Source organism: Lathyrus oleraceus, chromosome 4 (assembly GCF_024323335.1).
Source record: "Lathyrus oleraceus cultivar Zhongwan6 chromosome 4, CAAS_Psat_ZW6_1.0, whole genome shotgun sequence".
NCBI classification, from domain to species: Eukaryota; Viridiplantae; Streptophyta; class Magnoliopsida; order Fabales; family Fabaceae; genus Lathyrus; species Lathyrus oleraceus.
In genome coordinates, this window is record NC_066582.1 from 167,208,933 (window position 1) to 167,230,105 (window position 21,173).

At 35.9% G+C, this 21,173-nt stretch overlaps 3 protein-coding genes and 1 non-coding gene across 4 annotated transcripts; all 4 read right to left on the reverse strand.

The window, feature by feature from the left end:
- Positions 1 to 2,063: 2,063 nt before the first annotated feature.
- On the reverse strand, positions 2,064 to 3,587 carry LOC127136538 (mitochondrial import receptor subunit TOM20; the record flags this gene model as incomplete). The annotated part of the gene is made up of 4 exons (XM_051063085.1): positions 2,064 to 2,322; positions 2,947 to 3,036; positions 3,249 to 3,296; positions 3,411 to 3,587. Coding segments are annotated over 4 exons (447 nt in total), but the record flags the coding sequence as incomplete, so codon positions are not given.
- A 166-nt stretch (positions 3,588 to 3,753) lies between these two features.
- Positions 3,754 to 5,475, reverse strand: LOC127074342 (guanine nucleotide-binding protein alpha-2 subunit-like). Its single transcript, XM_051015648.1, has 7 exons — positions 5,132 to 5,475; positions 4,971 to 5,038; positions 4,796 to 4,868; positions 4,525 to 4,562; positions 4,348 to 4,437; positions 4,105 to 4,182; positions 3,754 to 3,928 (listed from the first exon to the last, which is right to left on the reverse strand). Exons 2-7 carry the CDS (start codon positions 5,031 to 5,033, stop codon positions 3,809 to 3,811), a joined length of 462 nt encoding a protein of 153 aa, XP_050871605.1. The 5' UTR covers positions 5,034 to 5,038; positions 5,132 to 5,475; the 3' UTR covers positions 3,754 to 3,808.
- A 1,198-nt stretch (positions 5,476 to 6,673) lies between these two features.
- Positions 6,674 to 7,332, reverse strand: LOC127074343 (40S ribosomal protein S17). Its single transcript, XM_051015649.1, has one exon. It carries the CDS (start codon positions 7,242 to 7,244, stop codon positions 6,810 to 6,812), a length of 435 nt encoding a protein of 144 aa, XP_050871606.1. The 5' UTR covers positions 7,245 to 7,332; the 3' UTR covers positions 6,674 to 6,809.
- A 13,399-nt stretch (positions 7,333 to 20,731) lies between these two features.
- LOC127077827 (small nucleolar RNA R71) lies at positions 20,732 to 20,838 on the reverse strand. The gene has a single exon (XR_007787597.1). It is a non-coding gene; the product is annotated as a small nucleolar RNA R71 (small nucleolar RNA).
- Between the last annotated feature and the right edge of the window lie 335 nt (positions 20,839 to 21,173).

The window sequence follows — 21,173 nt, forward strand, 5'->3', positions numbered from 1 at the left end:
TACATAACATGCCATAAGTCAATATATATCAGATTGGAATGAATTAAAACCTTGGTGGTTGGATTTGTAAATTTTGGCTGACATGTACATCATGATAATTTCCAATTTTTGAACCAAGGTCAAATGAAATTGGTTCGTGCATTTTGGATGAAATTTGTTCCAAATTTTCCTTGCCGTGTCCTTCATAAAATGTAAAAGGAACCAAGTCAAAAGGAGTTGTGGTTTGGAAATGTCAATGTGGTAAAGTGGTGCTCTTGGTCATGTTGCTAGGGGCATGCTAGGCACATTGGACCAACTTGGCCAATATAAAAATTGAGGTCCTTGCTCAATGAATTAGGTCTTGGACCTTGAAACAAATTTGAAGAGGAACTCAATTAGGACATTTTGCTCGAAATGGAACTTGAAAAGCTTGCAAGATGATAAAGTTACGGACTTTAAACCAAATCATAGGTCATTCTTGCCAAAATGTGACCAACCAACATGACCTAAAAATGTGACTTTGAAATTTCTTGATTTTCAAGGCACAATGGTGGATGTTTGAAGGTCATATGATTATATCATGATGTAAAATGAGGCTTGGAGTTTTGTGGAGTGATTTTTGGTTAAGTTCAAGGGTAAAATAAAAGGCATTGAAAGTCCAAAGTTCATGACCAAACCAAGTATTTGTAACATGAATTGAATGAGTGTTTGAATGGTAATTATGGTTGAATATATCTTAAATTAATGTTGAATGAGTGGTGGTGTGATAGGGTGATCAAATGAAGCAAGGCCAATGATCAAAGGATGCCCAAATTAGGGTTTCTTGAATCACAAGTTTCATCCAGAACCATGGTTAGACAAATTAGGGTTTGGTGGTGCAAGGGATATATTGAGATGTTTCAAAGGTTTGGGGTATGAACAAACTTTGGATTTTGGGGGTCCTTAATGACATGGTCAAGATTCAAGGTGAACCATGAGTTGTACAAGCGAAAGAGGGTCAAGAGCTAGGGTTAGGGTCCTTGGGTGACTAGATGAGTCTTGATGTATCTTCAAAGGGGACTCACCATGCAAATTGGGTTTGGAGAGTGAGTGAGATGACTTGAGTGATCCTCCAAGCTCGTTGGATGCTTGAGGATAGAGATTATGGTTAAGGTGGATTGGACACACATCAACATGATCAGAGGGTCTTGAGCGTCACAGATGAACCATATGCCTTTGGTTTGTGGGGCATTATGGATCATTAAGTACAAATGCATATGAGATGACATATATGGGATGTATGTTCATGAATTAGGGTTAAAGGGGGTGATATGGAGGTAGGGTAAATTTGAGGGTATCACACTGTTGAAAGAAGAATCTTTTTGTTGTACTTGGTGATCACTACAACAAACAAGACCTTAGACAGCGCTTTTTTTAGCCTTAGACAGCGCTTTAAAGCGCTGTCTAAACCTCCGCTGCTAAAGGTTTAGACAGCGCTTTTTTAAATCTTAAAAGCGCTGTCTAAGCCCCCCCCTTAGACAGCGCTTTGGCCAAAAGCGCTTTATAAGACCCTCTTATTTTAAATTTTTTAGGTATACCTTAGACAGCGCTTTTGAAAAGCGCTGTCTAAGCCCCACCCCTTTAGACAGCGCTTTGGCCAAAAGCGCTTTCTAAGACCCTCTTATTTTAATTTTTTTAGGTATACCTTAGACAGCGCTTTTCAAAAAGCGCTGTCTAAGCCCCCCCCTTAGACAGCGCTTTTGCCTAAAGCGCTTTCTAATCCCCCCCTTAGACAGCGCTTTTTACAAAAGCGCTGTCTAAGGTATACGAAAATTTTTGAAGCTTTTGTTTTAAACCACATTTTTTCCAGGTTTATAAACCAGAATTGTTTTCAACCAGATTTTGACAGACAATTATCACATTTTATATATGCCATTTTGGCCTTTTTTCTACCAATTTTTGGCTAACAAATATATATATATATATATACCAATTCAAACCAATTTTGCCTTAAATGTATCAAAATATATACAAATTTATGTACACATTTACAAGTCATAACATATACTACAAATGTACACATTAATTACACAAATTTCATATGATGGGTAGATTAATGGTTGCATCATGAAAATTATTACAACAGTCAAAAACGAAACAACAAGTGGCTGCCGAAATCAGATGTGATTCTCAATAACCAACAATGTATCAAATTAAATGAAATGGGTTCACTTATCGTGGAGGAGGAGGCGGTGGTGGAAGGTTCGATTTTGCTAACCCCACCCATGTAACAATGCCAACAGCCAAGATTATCCATCCAAATATGTCATATTTCAGATCACTGTCTATCTTTTTCTTTTGAGTCTGAAAAAAAAAACAAATATTAGGCGAAGAATGAACAGACATGGTAAAATATGAAGAATAGAATCTCCACCTATCCATAATAACCAATTTTTTTCTCCAAAAGTCCAGGATCCAATAATAAACCAGACAGAAGATGCATTGATCTCAATAAACCAGACAGAAGATGCATTGATCTCGAGAGAAAACTGGGGAAAAAATAGTTTTCATTTTATGTTTACTATGGAAAAGAAAAGCATTTATTATCTCCACCAAAAGGGCAAATTCACTTGGATACAAATCCAATCTAAAACACAGATACAAAATCAAGATATATCACTAATTACAGAATCAAGATATATCAATTTGGTGCACTAATGGTAGAATCTACAAACTCATCACATAAAACGTGTAGCAAAATGAAAATTTGAAAAAAATGAAAATTTTGAAGAAAAAACAATGAATTCTACTTTTTCATTACATTGCAAAAACAGTTCATTAACATTGTCTTGCATTGCATTGTACAAGAGAAAACTTTACAATTGCATTGCATTGTACAAGAGAAAACTTTACAATTGCATTGCATTACCACAAAAAAAAACAATAGCAAAGTATAGACAGGCAACAGTAACTTTTATTTCTTGTTACCTTTGCACCAGAAGAAGAAGAAGGCCCAGCCGACCCTGCTGATTGCTGACCTAATCCATGCTTATGGATTTCTACATGTAGCTCGGGAGCCTTAAAAAAGGTATCAGTAAATGAAAAGGTTCAGTGACTAGTTTAAGACGAAGTGATTTCGTTAATGAAAAAGCAAGATTATATAGTAGCAAGAAAGAATGCACGAGAAGGAAGAATTATATACCATCCCATAAGACCAAATTACGTAAAACTATGAGAAATAGAAAGAGGAACATCTTAGCTTAAAATGATCGCATCATGACAGAACATACCTTAGCAGCGACTTCCAATGATTTGCGGTAAAGTTCATTTGAAGGGTCCTATATAAAACAAAGATCACTCGGTTACTCTCAGTATTTTTACAAGTCAACAAGTAAAATACTTCCCACATTTCAATCATAAATTTATTGATACTGACTGAACTAAAACTGTACCTCATCAACAGCTTGTTGAAAGTACACAGCTGCCCTGTCAAAATGAACTTTAGCTTCATCCGGGTCTGGGTTTAAAAATGCTTGTGAAGTGAGAGCATTTCCCAGGCACCAAAGAGCATCGTGCTTGTTGGGATTCAGAGAAATGGCCTCCTCAAGCTTTGAAATAGCCTCTGCAAATCAAGTTTCTCAAGTGAGAAATCCAGAAAATACAAATGAATTTCAAAACCAAAAGTTCAAGAGTAACGATCAGATATGCTGGAGTCAAAATATGATGAGCCAATGCAGTCAGCTAAAACCATTAGATACAAGGTCGCATGACTCAAATTTTAGTTTGAGCCAATGCTGGAGTAAATTGATCACAAAAAATAACTATATACATGGATCAAGGTAGAGGACGTTCAATCGGCCACCTGAATGGCAGCATCCTCCCATAGAGTCTCTATTTCCTTTGCAAGATCCTTAGTGAGATGAGGATAATCCAGCCTGCTTCCAATTTCTGAAAGTTTTTCACCAATGTCCTGCCAAAAAAATTAAGCTCTTTATGAATTAAGAAAACTTTGACAAAGCGAGACCTTTCAGATTAACATACAAGATTGCACAATAACTCAGTAACGACATACAAGAACATAAACTACTCAACCATTATTAACAAACCATAGTAATGGATAAAGGAGGCTTTATAGTAGTGAAGTACCTTGCTCTCATCGGATATAACATACTTTGCAGAATTAAGATCGTTTTGAGCCAACTCCTTTGCCCCATCATGCAGTACCTATTTAAACACATCAAGCAAAAACTAAGGTTTACAGTTTTTCAACTAGTTCCATAATTATTACTCAACTCATGTAAATAATTTTCAGAATATGAACACAGAACACTGATCCGATCTATTTGTAAGAGGAAAAAAAATTAACACACCCTTTCAGGTATTGCATACTTTTATAGTCTGATACACATTAGCAAAAATGACTGGTGTGTAGCTTCTTAGCTCAGCCTCATCAAAGCCAGTTTGAAACAAAAGTTTAATCTGCATATTGTAAACATGTCAAATAAATTTCATTAATCTAGCAATCACGTGCTAACCTATAAAATAGGTGAAAACGCAACTTCTTGCCTGCTTAAAGATTGTAGATTTCCCGGACTCTCCCGCACCTAAACAACCGAGACATTGATACTGATTTACATAAGTAAAAGAAGAAAAAAAAATAGACTATTAAGAAATTGTGGTATGTATGTATATATAAGATTCCTCCAAACACAGAGAAAACCACTCATGCTATGTAAAATTTCAAAAGCTACTACTAGATTCTCAGAATTGACGAGCTTTAATTAAGAAAAAGCTACAAGCAAAGTATATACAACTAAGATAAAAAGGGAAAACAAACCTAGTAGTAGAAGTTTCTGAATATGTTTCTCAGCCTTTGTTTCTGACTCTATTCTTCTTTCAATTACTGCTGCCTGTAAACCCACACCACATTAATCGAGTTAAAACCTATTTAACAGTATAATATTTTTTTAACCTAACAACAAATATAGTACAATTTATCAAGTATAACAAACCTGTGCATTTTCTTCAGGATCAGAATCCCGATAACGCCGACTTCTGCTGCAGACTAAGCCCATACTTTCTGTTACAAAAGACAGCAAAAAAAGATACACTAGTCAAACATGTTTCCCCCTATCATAAGCTGAGATATTTCTAGCAACTTTCAATACTATACCTAAATACTAGATTTGAATTCCACTGAATAAACCACAATCTGCATTGAAATTAGTCAAATTAATTTCCAAATTAGATCTGAAATTCAAGATTAAGATGCTAGTTTCGTAAAAATCCTGAATTTTACATATTCTGGAATCTTTAGCCTAAACCCTAAACCAGTACAAGCAACTCCACCTCAAGCATGATTTTTATTTAAATCTTAAAATTTCCCAGGATAATTAAGATTGTAATACATTTATGATAAGCTGAAAGAAAGAAAAAAAACATTCATTTTTGGTTTCATTTAGAGCAAACTTATCATTCCCACCACAAGAAGGTAGAAAGTAAAGTACAATGTAGAAAATCACTCTCAGTTTTCTCTGGTTTGCTGCTCATTCTCTAATCTTTCAATGTGTTGTGTTGTTTATTAGGGTTAACTATAATTGAATTGGGCCAGGACCACCCACCGAAGCCCAAAAAATAAATGTAAGTAATAGTCAATTTGTATTGAGTATATATAAAAAAATCATGTTTTAAAAAAATAGTTATGGGCTCAATCGGAATCGGCCTTCGATGGGCCAAAATTACATAACTAATTTCACCCATTTGAATCCAAATAAACTCATACTTTTAAACCCCAACCAATCCATAATAACCCAATGAACTTGTTTTGTATTTGGAAAACTCTTAAAAATAATGTTATGTCTAATGGAAATCCTTGTAACTTATCCACAAAGTCAGTCCCTATCCCATTCCAGTCTTCTCCAAGTCACTATCACCCATTCCTCTCGTGCCCATGGGCACATGCGCACCTCTATGGCCCAACAAGTACATTACTAAGTCACTGGCACCATTTCCTATCTTGCCCATCGGCATCTCTCCGTCCATTCCTCTCTAGCCATACAAGTACATTCATTATCAACTCACTTCAACAGTGTAGCTAATTGTGAGCAATTTTAGTTTATCACTGTATGGTTCTAAACACTAGTAACAAACAACTTATATAGGAGTTATTCATGAAAGGTTTTATCTACTGCAAGGGAATTGGAGACAGTGTAAATATGCAAACAATTATGATTAAGATGTGAAAATGATGAGATTGAGAGAGAAGAAGCAAGTTGTTTTCTCATTTGATGAGGCACTTGAGGCATATTTAGATTAGCTTATCTGAACTCATCTCCCAACATAAGTAAAACTATTTTGCTAGATATATTACCAGGACAACTAAACATATATAAAAACAACTCAACATTATTTTGTTAATTGCTAGCATATTTGAGATCATCCACTGCCTCTAAATTTGATAAGCACTAAGCTGCTTATCCAAAAAAGCACTTATAATCTGCTTATCCAAAGAAGGAAGAAAGGATACAATACTTACTAAAACTAATCCAATATTATGAAACCAATTACAAAACCAATGTGATGTGAGCTTTATGACGGAAAAAATCACCATTCATGAACCCTAATAAAACCCACCATAAAACCAATAAACCAAATCAACTCACAGATTATTAATTCAGAGTCATAAAACTAGCATCATTCATACAATTCCATACAATTCAGAATGCAAAAAATATATATATTAAAATTCCATTACAATAACTTAAACCAGTTCAACCATAACAAAAACATTTTTCGAAAGTAAAACAAATCTAATAGTCTTGACATAACAAAAATTTAAAAAAAACTTAAACTTAAAACCTCCTTCCAGGAGCACCAGCGCCGCCACCACCGCGACCAAATGGGATCGGCTGAACTGCAACCGGATCAACCTGGACGACGCCGGGAATCTCAGACATACTGAGAGCGGCAAGCATTTCAAGAGTTTCCTTATCGACTTCGATCTGGTCAGTCCTAATGGCAGAGACTTCAGGAACAAAGTCCATACGACGTTCACGCTCCTCCTCCTGCAGCTTCAGGGAGATTCCGCGAACCGGTCCTTTCTGGATACGCTTCATAAGGTGAGTGGAGAATCCTGCAATCTTGTTTCGAAGCCTCTTGGTTGGAATCAGAGCAACCTCCTCTAGAATCTTCTTGTTGGTGTGGAAATCCAGAGTCATTCGAGAGTAGTACCTCTCGATGACTTGACGGGAGGATTTCTTCACGGTTTTGGTACGAACTCGCCCCATGGTTGCAACTTCGTCTCGGTGACTACGAGCGGCTGCGGCGGCAGTAAGGAGCAGAGAAGCGCAGGTGATTTAGGGTTTGTGGCTGCAAAGGATTTTGAGAGGAGTTACAGAGAGAAATAAAAGGAAACAGTGTTTGTATCTCGATCTACATATGCAACACCAAACGCAGAGATCTTGAGAGGTGCGTAAATAAGGAAGAAAAAGAAAACGATTGGGAATGCAAGAGAGAAAGGAGGAATACCCGAAAAGAAGGAAAAGGAACTCTTTATGTTTTGCAGAGAGAGAAAGATATGCCTTAGACAGCGCTTTCCAAAAGCGCTTTCTAAACCCCACCTTAGACAGCGCTTTTGGTTTTAATTTTTTTTTAATTGAAAGACTTTAAACAGCGCTTTCTCAAAAGCGCTGACTAAGGTCTATATTTAAAAGCGCTTTCTAAAAGCGCTGTCTAAGGGGGGGGTCTTAGACAGCGCTTTTTAAAAGCGCTGTCTAAGACCCCCCCTTAGACAGCGCTTTCATTATTTTTTTAGAACATTTTCCGTGTTTTATTTTTATTTTAACCTTAGACAGCGCTTTCTTTTAAAAGCGCTGTCTAAGATGCGCTGTTAAAAGTCATTTTTGGCGTAGTGGATGAAACAATGATTCCGTCTTGATGTCCTTTTGTCTTCAAAATCTTGAATGATAATGTCTTGAATTTGAGCTTGACTTGAAAAAAACGGGTGTAAGTGCCAATTTAAATGACTAATACTATCAAGTGATCAAGAGTCTTATGATCACTTGATTGGATAGGGGAAACAGATAAAATGTAAAGTGATTAATTGATCAAATTTGACTTTGATCAATCAATCATTCAAGGGCATGATCAAAATATCAAGCGCACGTATTTTTATTAAGGACTAAAATAATGAAGCAATTACAATGTTAACACTCATTAATTTCTAAAATTAAAACTAAAATTATAATCAAGAATATAATATTAACATGTGTATCAATTTCTAAAATCTAAATTGCAAATAAATTCTAAGACTAGTGTTGATTAATTGCTAATAAAAGATCTAGTGTGAATTATCTTTATTGATTAAAAGGGTGGATTAATGAAGAAAATCCAATTAAAATCTAACTACTATCTAAGTAATATCATGGAATTTTCTAAAATAAAATGTGAAAATGGCATTAAAATTATATTAAAAAGAAATAATTATTCATGCATTGAATTGATTAAAAAAGTGTTGAAAATAACAAAAAAAAACAAATGAATAAAAAAAATAAAAAATAAAATTACAGGTAGGGGGTATGTGTTCTCCAAGGGGAGTGTGGCAAGTAAAGCATAATTGGGCTTAGTCAGCAGCCCAAGACATTATAGTGTTTACAGAAAGGGGGTACACAGTGAAAAATGGGGGCTTAGTTGCAAAACATTGGCCTAGTGCCTTGGAAGGACCAAACCAAAGTGGCAAAGTTTAGTTCATAGTGAAACAAAACATGTTTCACTCAATCAAATACGTCCAACTAGGTCACCTAAAACACAATCCCTTAGCCACAACTTCGTCGTGCCAGAAATTGCCTTCTGCGGTGGCGGAGGTCCAACCACCCTAAAACCTACATCATTTTGTTCATCTTCCTACCCTTTTTCACAATCTCCACTTTGTTTCTCTGAATTCCCCATCCAAATTCCAAATCGAAGCAAACCTTACATGAACCCTAACATTTCAAACTAAAATTAAATCATCAAGGAGGGGAATCAAGTCACGCAACCTTGGGGATTTGATTCCCCTCGTCCTACTCTACATCGTGGTATGCATTTGGAAGTAAGCAAAAGGAAGGAAGTGTAACCAACTTACAAGGCCGCGACTCGCTTGGGAAGTTGCTAAGGATGAAGACGATGAAGTTAAAGAATCAAGAATACTAGAGAATATCCAGGTAAAGTTCTGAATCCTTTGTCTTACCTTTATATTTCTTCTTCTTCTCTTCTTCTCTTCTTCTTCTTCTTCTTCTTCTTCTCCAATGTGTAGTCCGTAGGTGGAAATCCCTTACTTTGTGTTATTGTTGATTGCGCGAGGGAAGTGTTGAGATTAAGAGTTTAAGAGAGAACTCAAAGAGAGAATGTATTGAGAGAGAACTGGGAGGATGATTTTTCTTCAGAGTGTTATTATTGATCAATGACTGAAGAGGATGATGATTATATAGAGGATGAATCCTAACTAATTCGGACATTGGAATTAAAGCAAGTAATTATTTGTTAGGGCAAGGTTAAGTTAGTGAATTCCAATGATAAAGTTTGTTGTAATGATTAACATTGTTAGGGTTCTGTTAGTTAATTATGTTATGGTTAGTTTTGGATTCAGTTAAGAGGTTAGTTATGCTCAATGGTAATGAATTGAATTGGAGGTTGGTTAACTGATTAGTTAGAAATGTTATGAAGCGTAGGAAGTTAGAGTTGTTATATGGGTTGGTGAGCATGTTAGTTGAAGTTAGAAATTGAATTGAAGTTAGAATGAGTTGCATTTAAAGTCAGTTTATGTTAGTGAAGAATGGATTAAAGTTAGTGAGTTGAGAAAAATAGTTAGGTTCTATTAGAGTTGAGTCAGTGATTTAGAATATTGATGAAATGTTAGAGTTGTGTTAGAGTTTAGCATTTACAAACAGAAAAAAAACAGTTAGTTATTCTGCTACTGTTATTGGATTGGAATTTACTGAATTTGATTGCTAGCATAGGGACTTGTTATCAATGGATTGTTAAAGTGCACATGTTGTTATAGATTAAACTAAAATCGAGCTACTAAATGCGCGTTAAAGGAACTGTTAGTGATAAACTGAGTTGTTGTTAGAGTTTGAGTTTGTTCTTAAATTAAAGTGAAATTTGTTAGCTTTGTTCAAAATGTGTAATGAGTTAATTCATGGTTGTTAGTGTTATTAACTAGGAAAAGTGTGCTAATAAATTGTTAGTGTTTGAATTGGATGTTATGTTAAAGTTTTATGAAAGTTAGTCTTGAATTTTAAGTCGTGAAATGGGTTGCTATTGTCTTGTTAGTGTAGTGAGATTATCATGTGAATGAATTACTATTATGACTGCATTGCTTGAACTGGTATGACTCTATGATACTTTATTTGCAGGTTATTGGTAACTTGTCATGGAAGTCTGTTAGGATGTTATTGTTAATGGTTAATGATTTAAATGGGATGGCATTAGAAATTGGTTATGAGATTATACTATATTAGTGAGTCTTGTAAGATTGGACTGACAGTAGGATCAATTTATCAAGTGCATCTGTTTTTGAATTTGTGATTGTGATTGTTAGTAGTTAGGTTAGTGACTCAAATCAATTAATAGCTATTATGCATGAACTATTAGTGTAATGTGTTTTGGTATATATTATTGTCATGGTTTGTTCGATTGTGGTTTTACTTGGATGTGTATATGAATTGAATTGATCTTTCAGATGTGGAGGTGTAAGACCCCAATTTTGACCCTAAGATCCCTCATGTTATTCTCATCATATGCACTAGGATTGGGATCACACCTTGGCATGCTCCTTACCCCTCATTCATTGGGTTTGCACTGGAGAGATCACCAAGAACCATTTAATTGTATCATACTTCATTTTTCTTTATTTACTAACCAAAATACCAAAATATGTCATTGTATAGCTTAACTCTTTTGTAGGTAGTGCACATGCTCATCTATGCTCTATCAAACTCACATCTAGGGTTTAAGACCCTCATTGCAAGGGGCTCAATCAAGAATTGATTTACTATGGCTCTAAGTATCATATATGAATCCCCATGATCTTCACATGTTATTTTGATCAAGAAATCATCAAGAGTTTGGAATTGGTTTGCCTTGGAAACCCTAATTCATATGGGTATCTTATGTGACTTTCTCAACAAGTTTCTTCACCAATTGATCAAATATTTCAAGATATACTTCAAATTTCATCATCTTATGCATGTATGATCCTCCATGAGTCTCAAAAGTCAAGAGAATGTCAAGCTAGCAAGTTGGTTCATGGTGGTTGACCAGAGGAATTCAACTGGTCAAAACTGGGGTTCCCTAGACCCTATCTCCTACAATTTTTGTCATATGAAAATGATTCCAAGAGTAAAGTTACTATAAATGACATTCCAAAAAACTTTCATGTTGAGGTCAAGAGTTATTTTTGCTTGGAAAGTCATTTTTTATGGTGAAATATTATAGGTCATATTGTTTAAACCCTAATTTGGAGGTCGACTTCCCAAGACCATAACTTGATCAATTTTTATGATATGAAATCCATTCAAGTTGCATAATCAAATTCAAGATGTCCACTTAAACTTTTATGTTTGAAGGAAGTGCAAATTCGATGTTTAAATGCATGTGTTATACGGAAACATTATAGGTCGTTTTGGGCCAATACCATTGAACAAGTGATTTTCCTCAACTTCTAAAATACATAACTCCTTCATGTTAAATCCAAATGAGGTCCAATTTGTGATCAATTTGAAGGACTTTGAGATATATACAACTTTTATGAAGGAACTTTTCTCATTTGAAGTCCATAGAAAAAGTTACTCAAGGTGGAAGAAGTGAACATATGGCTTAGTACTTAGAATTTTTTTTTGATATGTTTGATTTTCCAAACTTCCACCTCAAAATTCATCATGATCCAATCTTCAAATGAAAACGTTTTCAACATGAAAATTGTTCCTCTTGATCTAACCTTTCCAAAAAGTCCAAATTCATCTCATTTGGACAAAGTATGAATGACTTTCTCATGGCTTAAAGTTGAAAGACCATTTGGAAGATTTGAAGTTCCACTTTCCATACACGAATACATGGCCTTTCCACATGACTTCAGCATTGCTTACACTCATTTTTGGACTTAAATGCATCATTACATGGGCCTATCACACGCCCATGCATCCATGCAAAGGATATTGCTATTTTTGGAATTTTGAAAGAAGTGTGCAATTATCAATCACTTGGCCTATAAATAGAGCCCCTCTTGCTCAGAATTGGAGACGCTGGCGCACAAGCTTTGATTCAACAACCCTAAACCTTCACATTCAAAGGATAAGCTTGGTGATTTTCATTGAAAATCAAGTTTGAATCTCTCAACTGTTTTGAGATTGAAATCCAAGAGTCCTCCTTCTTCCTTGATCCATTTCCACTCCATTAAGCATCTGAAGCAAGGCCAAGCACAATTGAGAGCAAGAGCGTGTCCATCTGAACCTACATTGAAGGTGATTTTCAGAATTTTTCATCTCTTCGATTCTCACTCAATTATCCATTATTCTTGTTGATTTTTGGTTGTCTGAAGTCTTACCAATGTAGGCAACAAGATTGAGTTGCTTGGAGGTCAAATCGAAGCAACTCAGATCATGATCCTCAAAATTCAACTCCCTGTATCTTTCTATATACTTGGAGTTAGGTGACATTGAGGCCAGATTCGAGCTCCTGAGCATTTTTACTTTAAATTCATGTCCTCCTTTTTTATTTTGGTGATGGTTGAGGGTGGACCAGTTCGGTGAGGTCCACCGGAGAAGAAGACCGGAGCCTTGGCTCTGGCGGTGCGTTGGCATGCTCCTAACCACATGACCTGTTTAAATTTTTTTAATCTCACGCGTTGGTTTTGATTACCATCCCTACAATGCTATTGACTAATGACCATGTGGAACGCGCGCTTGGATCCACTTGATCTACCACCTCAATTAATGAGGGAGATCAAGTGATCCACGTTTTTTTGTATTTTTTTATTTTCATTTTAATTGCTTTATTTTCATTAATTCATATTAATTTTAATATTGATCCAAAAAATATGGGACTTTCACCAAAAAAATTCAAATATTTTTCTCTTTCATTTTCTGAATTAAAATCATTTTTTGGATCAACATTAATATTTTTCATGATTTAGTGGTTTTTGTCCATATTTTTAATTGTTTAAAAATAATTTTAAGTTTCAAAAAATAATGAAATTTTTTCCCCAAGGTCCTTTGACCTTATTTGACCTATGATAAATCTCTTGACTATTTATTTGGTGTTTTGAAGAGGTTTTAGGATTTTGATCAACCATATTTTTATTTAATGTATTTTTTAATTGATTTTTAATTGTTTAATTGTAAATAAATTGTGTTGAGCTATTTTTGTTGACTTGTTGAGTTTGACTATTATTGTTGGGCATTGGTCAAGGTTTATTTGACTTTGTTGGATTAAAAGCATTGGATTTAGGGGATTGATGAATGATTTTAATTTGATAAAAGTCAAATAAACTGTGTTGAGCTATTTTTGTTGACTTGTTGAGTTTGACTATTATTGTTGGGCATTGGTCAAGGTTTATTTGACTTTGTTGGATTAAAATCATTGGATTTAGGGGATTGATGAATGATTTTAATTTGATAAAAGTCCTCCCATGACCAATTTAAGTTTATTTCATTTCCCCTCCCTCTTCATCTTCAATCTCTTTCTATCCCATCCATTTCATTGACCTATGATATCTCTACATCCTAAGGCTAACTGGTCCATAAACCAATATAAGTATGGATGAGATTAGGTCCACCCTTTTGCCATTTTCTTTTAAGTGTGGTATATTTTAGGAGTATGGTTCATAATACCATATCTCTAACATGCATTAACACTAAAATTTCTATTGCCCGACCTCAAATAGTTGTGACTTCTACATAAGTCCAATTACGATTGCTTAACATAGCGCTAAATTTTAACGCAAAAGCATAGCATTCTAGTAAGCGAGATTGTAAGTCTCCCCCTTTCATGGTATTGTGTGAAAACTTGGCATTTTTTCCTTCCTTTAGAAGATGTCTTGGTTCAAGGATCCATGCTTGTGAATAGAGGGTTGAGTGTTCTCTAAAGAATGACTTAAACAATTGAAAAGCAAAAGCAATACTAACTTCTATTCAACTAACATTTGACTAACTTTTAATTTCAAGTAATTTACTTTATGCACTTTAAATTCAAGTCTTTATCATTTGCCATTATTCATACCATTTAACTTGTTTATTTTAATGCCATTTTCACTTTGCTCACTTGAGCCATATCTTGTGATTATATTGTGATTGTATATGCTTGCTTGTGTATTTTTGTTTGTGATTTGTGGTCTTTTGACCTCAATGTACATAATAACAACAAAAACCCTAAAAAAGATATGTGTGGACTGTTGGATTTGATCTGAGACATTGGACTTAGAATTAGGCAACATTCCCTATGCAAAAAGGACTTAACCAATGCCAACGTTTCTGAAACCAAGTGCTTGTGAAGTGAACTTTCATCTTATTCAAGTGTTGAGATCCCTTTGAGTTCATCTGCTACATGGTCTTAATGAAGATGTTACTTTGAACCTGTGTCTAATGCCTCATTCTGAGCTATTCAAGGATTATTTCATCTGATACATGGGGAAGATTATAGAGAAGACTATGGAGTTGCTAAGCTTGGATGTGGCTATCTTTATTTGATGTCTTGCCCTTACTCTTGCTATGTGTATTGTTATTGCTTGATTCTAAAGGTCCAAGGGAAAATTGGGTTTCTATATGACTTCTTGTCTATTGGATTGCATCCCATTGGTCAGATCTTTTCAACTCTTAACTTTTAAATTTTTGCTTAGGATTAGTCTCTTCATCTCCTCCCACTTCTTTAATTTCAAATCTCTCCCTCCTTTTAAAAAAACTTATTTTCTTGTGATTTCTAAACTTAGACTCTTTATTGCAAATTAGAAACTTTGGCCTTATGCCATTGCATTTTCAAACTCTTTTTCTTAATCAAATTTGTAAGTGAATCTAATCACATTGACTTAAAATTCAAAAAGACAAAAAGAACTAACACTCATTCAAACTCTTTTAGGCCTTTTGTGCCTTTTTTAAACTTCAAATTTTGTTAAAAGCAACTCATTCACTTTGAAATTGTTACCACGAACTACGAGGTTTTGATCCCTCATTTTATGTTGGTACGTAGGCACAAGTCCGAAGGTCTTGTCAAACACAAAAATATAATCAATGAATTCTCTTCTCATCCCCACACTCTATTTATTGCAAACATAATTTTATACCAAAGCACATGTACACACAAAAAAGGGATCCCTAGGAGTACCTAGGACACTTTGGGTGTTTTCACCTTCCCTCTATGTAACCAACCTACTTATCTGTAATCTCTAGCATTTTATTAGTTTTGATTTGAAAACTTCTTATCTTTGGGTTTTGTTCGTACTTTCCCCTTTTCCCTTGGAAACAATAAAAGTGCGGTGGCGACTCTGGTTTAATTGACGTTAAGTTTATCCATAAATTAATGGTCATGAATTTACTGCTACAGAAAATAAGTGGCGACTCTGCTGGGGAGTAGTCCTCAGTGGGTTTAGCCTACTTTTTTGTGTGTATATAATTGTGTATTTGATGTTTGTATATTTGTTTGTATGATATAATCTGCTTGTTATGCTTGGTGATATCTGAATGGTGAGATAAGTTCTAACCCGAACTTGTGTGCAATTAAGATAAGAGGATGGTATAGTCATGTTCGACTTGTGTGGAGTAGTCCTTAACAAGTTGGCTTGAGCCCCATCTACTCAGTGGAGATCCTTTTGGATATATTGATGTCACACAAGTTATTTGTGGTTAGGCATTACTTTCTCTGATTTGGGGTCCGGGAAGCTGAGGATCATAGAACATTTAACCCAACTTGGCCTATTTAGGATGTAGTGCGGAGACTGTTCAGGTGTAGACTTGATAACAGTTGTTACGCGGTACTACACTCAGACGAGTTTCTCTTGAGAATATTATGGGTTGATGAGTCAATCATCCTAACCTGTAATTTTCGATAGATGGAATTAAGACCCTGGGAACTTTTTAGAACATGATCTACAGGTTTTATCCTTAGTACACTCCTTTGGGATTGTTCTTAACCTGACTCCATGCTCGTGACTCACAATAAACCCTTGATTCTTGGTTGATCCAATCAAGTCTTGTCAATATCAATGGAACTTGGATGTTGATAAGGTGAAAACCATAATCCACCAAAATGGATGATTGATCTTGACAATGACCTGATTCATCCCTTGGCCTTTGTTTGTTTGACTTGTGTGTGATCCTTTACTTGTGATTGTTTTATTCATGCATTCATGCGTATCATGACATTCATCACGCGAAAAATAACTTCAAGGAACCGAGGTTTTATTTGCAAATATTTTTAGACCATGGGTTGTGGACGAAGGAACACTAAGAAGTACAGTTTCAGATGTCCGGATTTGAAAGAGTTAAGGAAGTTATCATCTTTTGTATTAGATCCCTTGGACTTCAAGAAACGTCATGGGAAGCTTCTATCTATTTTGTCTGCTGATGTAGTTGAAGGACTCTTGAGTATGTTGGTTCAGTTTTATGACCTTCTCTAGCGTTGCTTCACTTTTCCCGATTATCAGCTCGTGCCTACGTTGGAGGCATATGCCCATCTCTTGGGAATACCTGTTTCTGACAAAGTGTCATTTAGTGGATTGGAGGAGATTCCCGGATCTCATATTATAACTGAAGCTCTTCATCTGAAGAACTCTGATATTGAGGCTCATTGGATGAAGAAAGGAGGAATGTTTGGATTGACTTTTGAGTTTCTTATTGGGAAAGCTACTGCCTTTGCTCAAGCCAGTAGTCTTGATGCTTTTGAAGCTATCTTTGTGTTGCTCATCTATGGGTTGGCTTTGTTCCCTAACATTGATGGTTTTGTTGATATTAACTCCATTAAAATCTTCTTGATTGGAAATCCTGTGCCTACTTTGTTGGGTGATATGTATTTCTCTTTGCATCTAAGGAATTCTATAGGTGGTGGAACTATTGTATGACGTTTTCCTCTTCTGTGCAAGTGGTTTATTTTGCACTTGCCTCAGACGCCTTCTTTTGTGGAGAACAAACAATGTCTAAGGTGGTCTCATAGACTTATGTCTCTCACTAATGATGATATAGTTTGGTATGATTCTTCATTGGGTAGCTTGGAGATTATTGATTGTTGTAGTGAATTGTCTAATGTGCCTCTCATTGGTACACAAAGAGGAATCAACTACAACCCTGCTTTGGCTCGTCGTCAACTTGGGTTCCCCTTGAGAGACAAACCTAATAACACTCAGTTAGAAGGTCTTTTCTATCAAGAGGGTAAAAATCCCCAACTTTTGAAGCAGAAGATGGTACATGCTTGGCATAATGTGCATAGGAAAAGAAGATCCGAGCTTGGTCTGTGCAACTGTGTAGCTTAGGAAGCTTACACTCTTTGGGTGAAGAAGAGAGCTTTGGAATTGAAGATGTTGTATGCTTGTGAAAGACCTATGTCTATGGTTGTGCTTGAGCCATTAACTCTCCCTAAACAAGATGTAGAGGAGTTGGAAGACACACTCACCAAGATGAAACAAGAGAAAGATATGTGGTAAGAGCGGTTCCACGCTTTAAGCCAAAAGCATGAGGAGTTACAACTTGAGTCTAAGGATAAAGATGCACTTATTGAGCTTCTGGAATACCGAGTAGTGAAGAGGCAGAGAGAGCCAGAGGTTTCATCTTCCTCTAGTATACCTCAGCCTTCCGGTGCTTGGAAAAAGATTGTAGATCAGCTTGTCCTTGAGAAGACTCAGATGAAGACATCTTTTTAGACCGAGATTCGACGCATCCAAAGGAAGTACGCACCTACAGCCAAATCATCTGACATTGTTTCCAGAGGATCCTTAGGATGACTAGTTTCATTTCCTCTTGTAATTGTATTTTGATTTCTGAAATTGTACTCAGTGTAATCCTTCCAAATTATAAAAGAGATGTTTATGGTCAATCAAATTGCTACAACTATTATTATATGTTTGCAAATAAAATAGTATGTTCCTTGAAAATAAAAACAATCAAAGCATTGCATGTCATGCATCATTTGCATATCATGTTTTTCTTCCACCAGGTGTCTTATTGGTTATTCTTTTGTGCTTCAACCAAGCTGACTCATCGATACAATACTCACGTCAATTATCCGAGAATCATGGAACACTTAGAACAAGAGAACCGAGAGTTGAAAGACGAGATTGCCTGCTTGACTGCCATGATGGAGTCTGTGTTAGCTGCTCAGAGTCAATCTTCCCTAACGCCTTTAACTCCTCCTCCTCAAAGGACTGTCATTTCAGAGGTTGTTACTTCAACCGTGCTTGCTGTAGCAGTAAATTCATGATCATCAAGCTATGGATAAGCAAGGCATCAAATAACAAGAGTCGCCACTACGCTTTTATTGTTTCCAAGGGAAAAGGGAAAAGTACGAACAAAACCCAAAAATAAGAAGTTTTCAAATCAAAACTAATAAAATGCCAGAGATTACAGGTAAGGGGGTTGGTGATCACACTGGATCACACCGTGTTTTTGACTCGGATTTCACATGTTTATTAGGTCTTTATTATCATTTTTCTTGTGTTATGCTCTCTTTTATGTTGTTTTAAGATATTTAGCTCTTTCGGGACCCTTTTAGAAGAAACGAAGCAAAAAGACCAAAAATTCGGGTTTTTTGGCAAATATTGTACACATGGTGTTGCACATGGCGGCCAATATAGGAGAAGCCATGACTCATCAGCCCTCAACCAGGAGGTAACCGCCATGTTCCCATGATCTTTCCAATTTCCACACATGGAGGGCGCCATGAAGGGGTGGCGGGCGCTACCTTTGCAATTCACGTTCCCACTAAGGAGAAATTGAGGGGCACCATGGTCTTTGCAAGCTGCTGAAATCCTCTATAAATAGGTCATTCCATTTCATTTTCAAATCATCCAACTTAGTTTACAACACTAAGACTATATTTATCATCTGTGAAAGCGGTAATCCGTCACATCGGGGGGTTATCGCACCATAGTGTAATTGAGTTGGGTCACTTTGATTTTGCTGTCGTCTTCATCTTCAGAGTCAAAGGTTTATCTTCCTTGTACCAGATTTAAAGCCTCCGTTTGGAGCAGGTTCTTATTTAATCGCTTTTATTTATTTTACTGTTCATGCTTTACTTTATTTAATTTCTGTCCACGCTTTACTTTATTTAATTTCTGTCTACACTTTACTTTATTTAATTTCTGTCTACGCTTTACTTTATTTAATTTCTGTCCACGCTTTACTTTATTTAATTTCCGTCCACACTTTACTTTATTTAATTTCTATCCACGCCTTACTCGTTCTTTACGCCTTACATTCTAAAACAACTTTTCATCATGATCAATATCGTTGTGTTTGTTTGTATTACTATATCTAGCTAAATCTTTTAAAGCTTAGAATGTAAGGATCGCGGTTAAAGAGATGTTTCACATATTTAATATGTAGAAATACTTTAAAGGCTGTTTTGATTTTTAATTTGAGTTTTCTGAAACAAACTTGGTTAGTTTTAACTACTCAAGGAGTGCGAAAGCACCCTGGCTTAGTTAAATAGGAATTTTTATCACTTTAAGGAAAAATGATTTTTGAAACTGTTTTCGGACGCGTTGATAGATTTAAAATCAGGAAACTCCTTGGGTAAACTTTCCAAATCAAAATCACTTTTCAACTAAGTTTGCGAGTCTTATTTTTTAAAAATAACTTTACTACTTTAGCGTTCTACGCACCTTTTATAAGTGACAATAAAAGGCCTTAATTTAAGGGTAAACTCGGTTCTGAATACACGAAAGCTACAATTCTGGTCAAATGGATTCTTTACAAGAGTAGAAAATATTGCCTTATAAGTAGTTCTATTTAGACAATCGAAACATCACTTAACTGACATGAAATACATTCAAACATGTCTTTACCTGCATTGTATTTATTTTCTTTATTTACCGTTATTTTGCAACATCAATATCTCTTTTATACCGCCTTAGATAAACACCATAACGATAGTAATCGATAGATTGACGATTTGGTCTCTGTGGGATCAATATTCTTTTATATTACTCTGACGCGATTTGTGCACTTGCGAATATAGCGATCAAGTTTTTGGTGCCGTTGCCGGGGACCAACTTCGTCAAATTTTGTACCCTGTTGTTACACCGTCTAGACTAAGGCATTATTAGTCGGTAAATGCGAAGAACCTGTAGTACCGAAAATTTAGTAGATCCTTTAGCGGAACCTGAATGTTACACTCGTACACGCTTCTTACTCATCCTAATTAAGAAAGCTATGGTCGAGAATCGCGACCGGAGACCTCTTAAGGAATTTGCCCAACCCTCTGAAGAGGAACCTAGTTCGAGTATAGTAAACCCCCTTATTCCTGCCAACAATTTCGAACTAAAACCATCTTTACTGCATTTAGTGCAGCAGAACCAATTTGCGGGTCTCGCTACTGAGAACCCAAATCAACATTTAAAAGTTTTTATCCAACTGGCCAACACTTTTAAATCCAACGGCGCTTCACTTGATGTGATTCGTTTGAGATTATTTCCTTTCTCCCTTAGGGATAGAGCACGTTCATGGTTAGATTCACTTCCAGCTAATTCAATAACTACCTGGGAAGACCTTAGGAGAGTATTCCTTGATAGATATTTCCCCCTAGTAAGACTGTTGTTCTTCGAAACCAAATAACTAGATTTACTCAAAACCAAGGAGAACCGCTTTTTGAAGCTTGGGAGAGATATAAAGAGCTGTTAAGAGTCTGTCCACACCATGGCCTAGAATAATGGTTGATCGTTCATACCTTTTACAATGGACTCCATTATAACACAAAGATGAGCATCGACGCTGCCACAGGTGGCGCGCTGATGAACTAACTTTACCCTGAAGCTTGTGACCTAATTGAGGATATGGCCCAAAACCATTACCAATGGGGAACTGAACGAGCATCAATAGAGAAAAAGGAGACCCAAGGTGGAATACATGAGATAAACTCTATGGACATCATGCAGGCGAAAATGGACGCTTTAGCCCTTAAGGTCGAACATATGTCTATAAACACTAACACCACAACGGTAGTCCACACAGAGTGCGAACTTTGTGGATCTAAAGGGC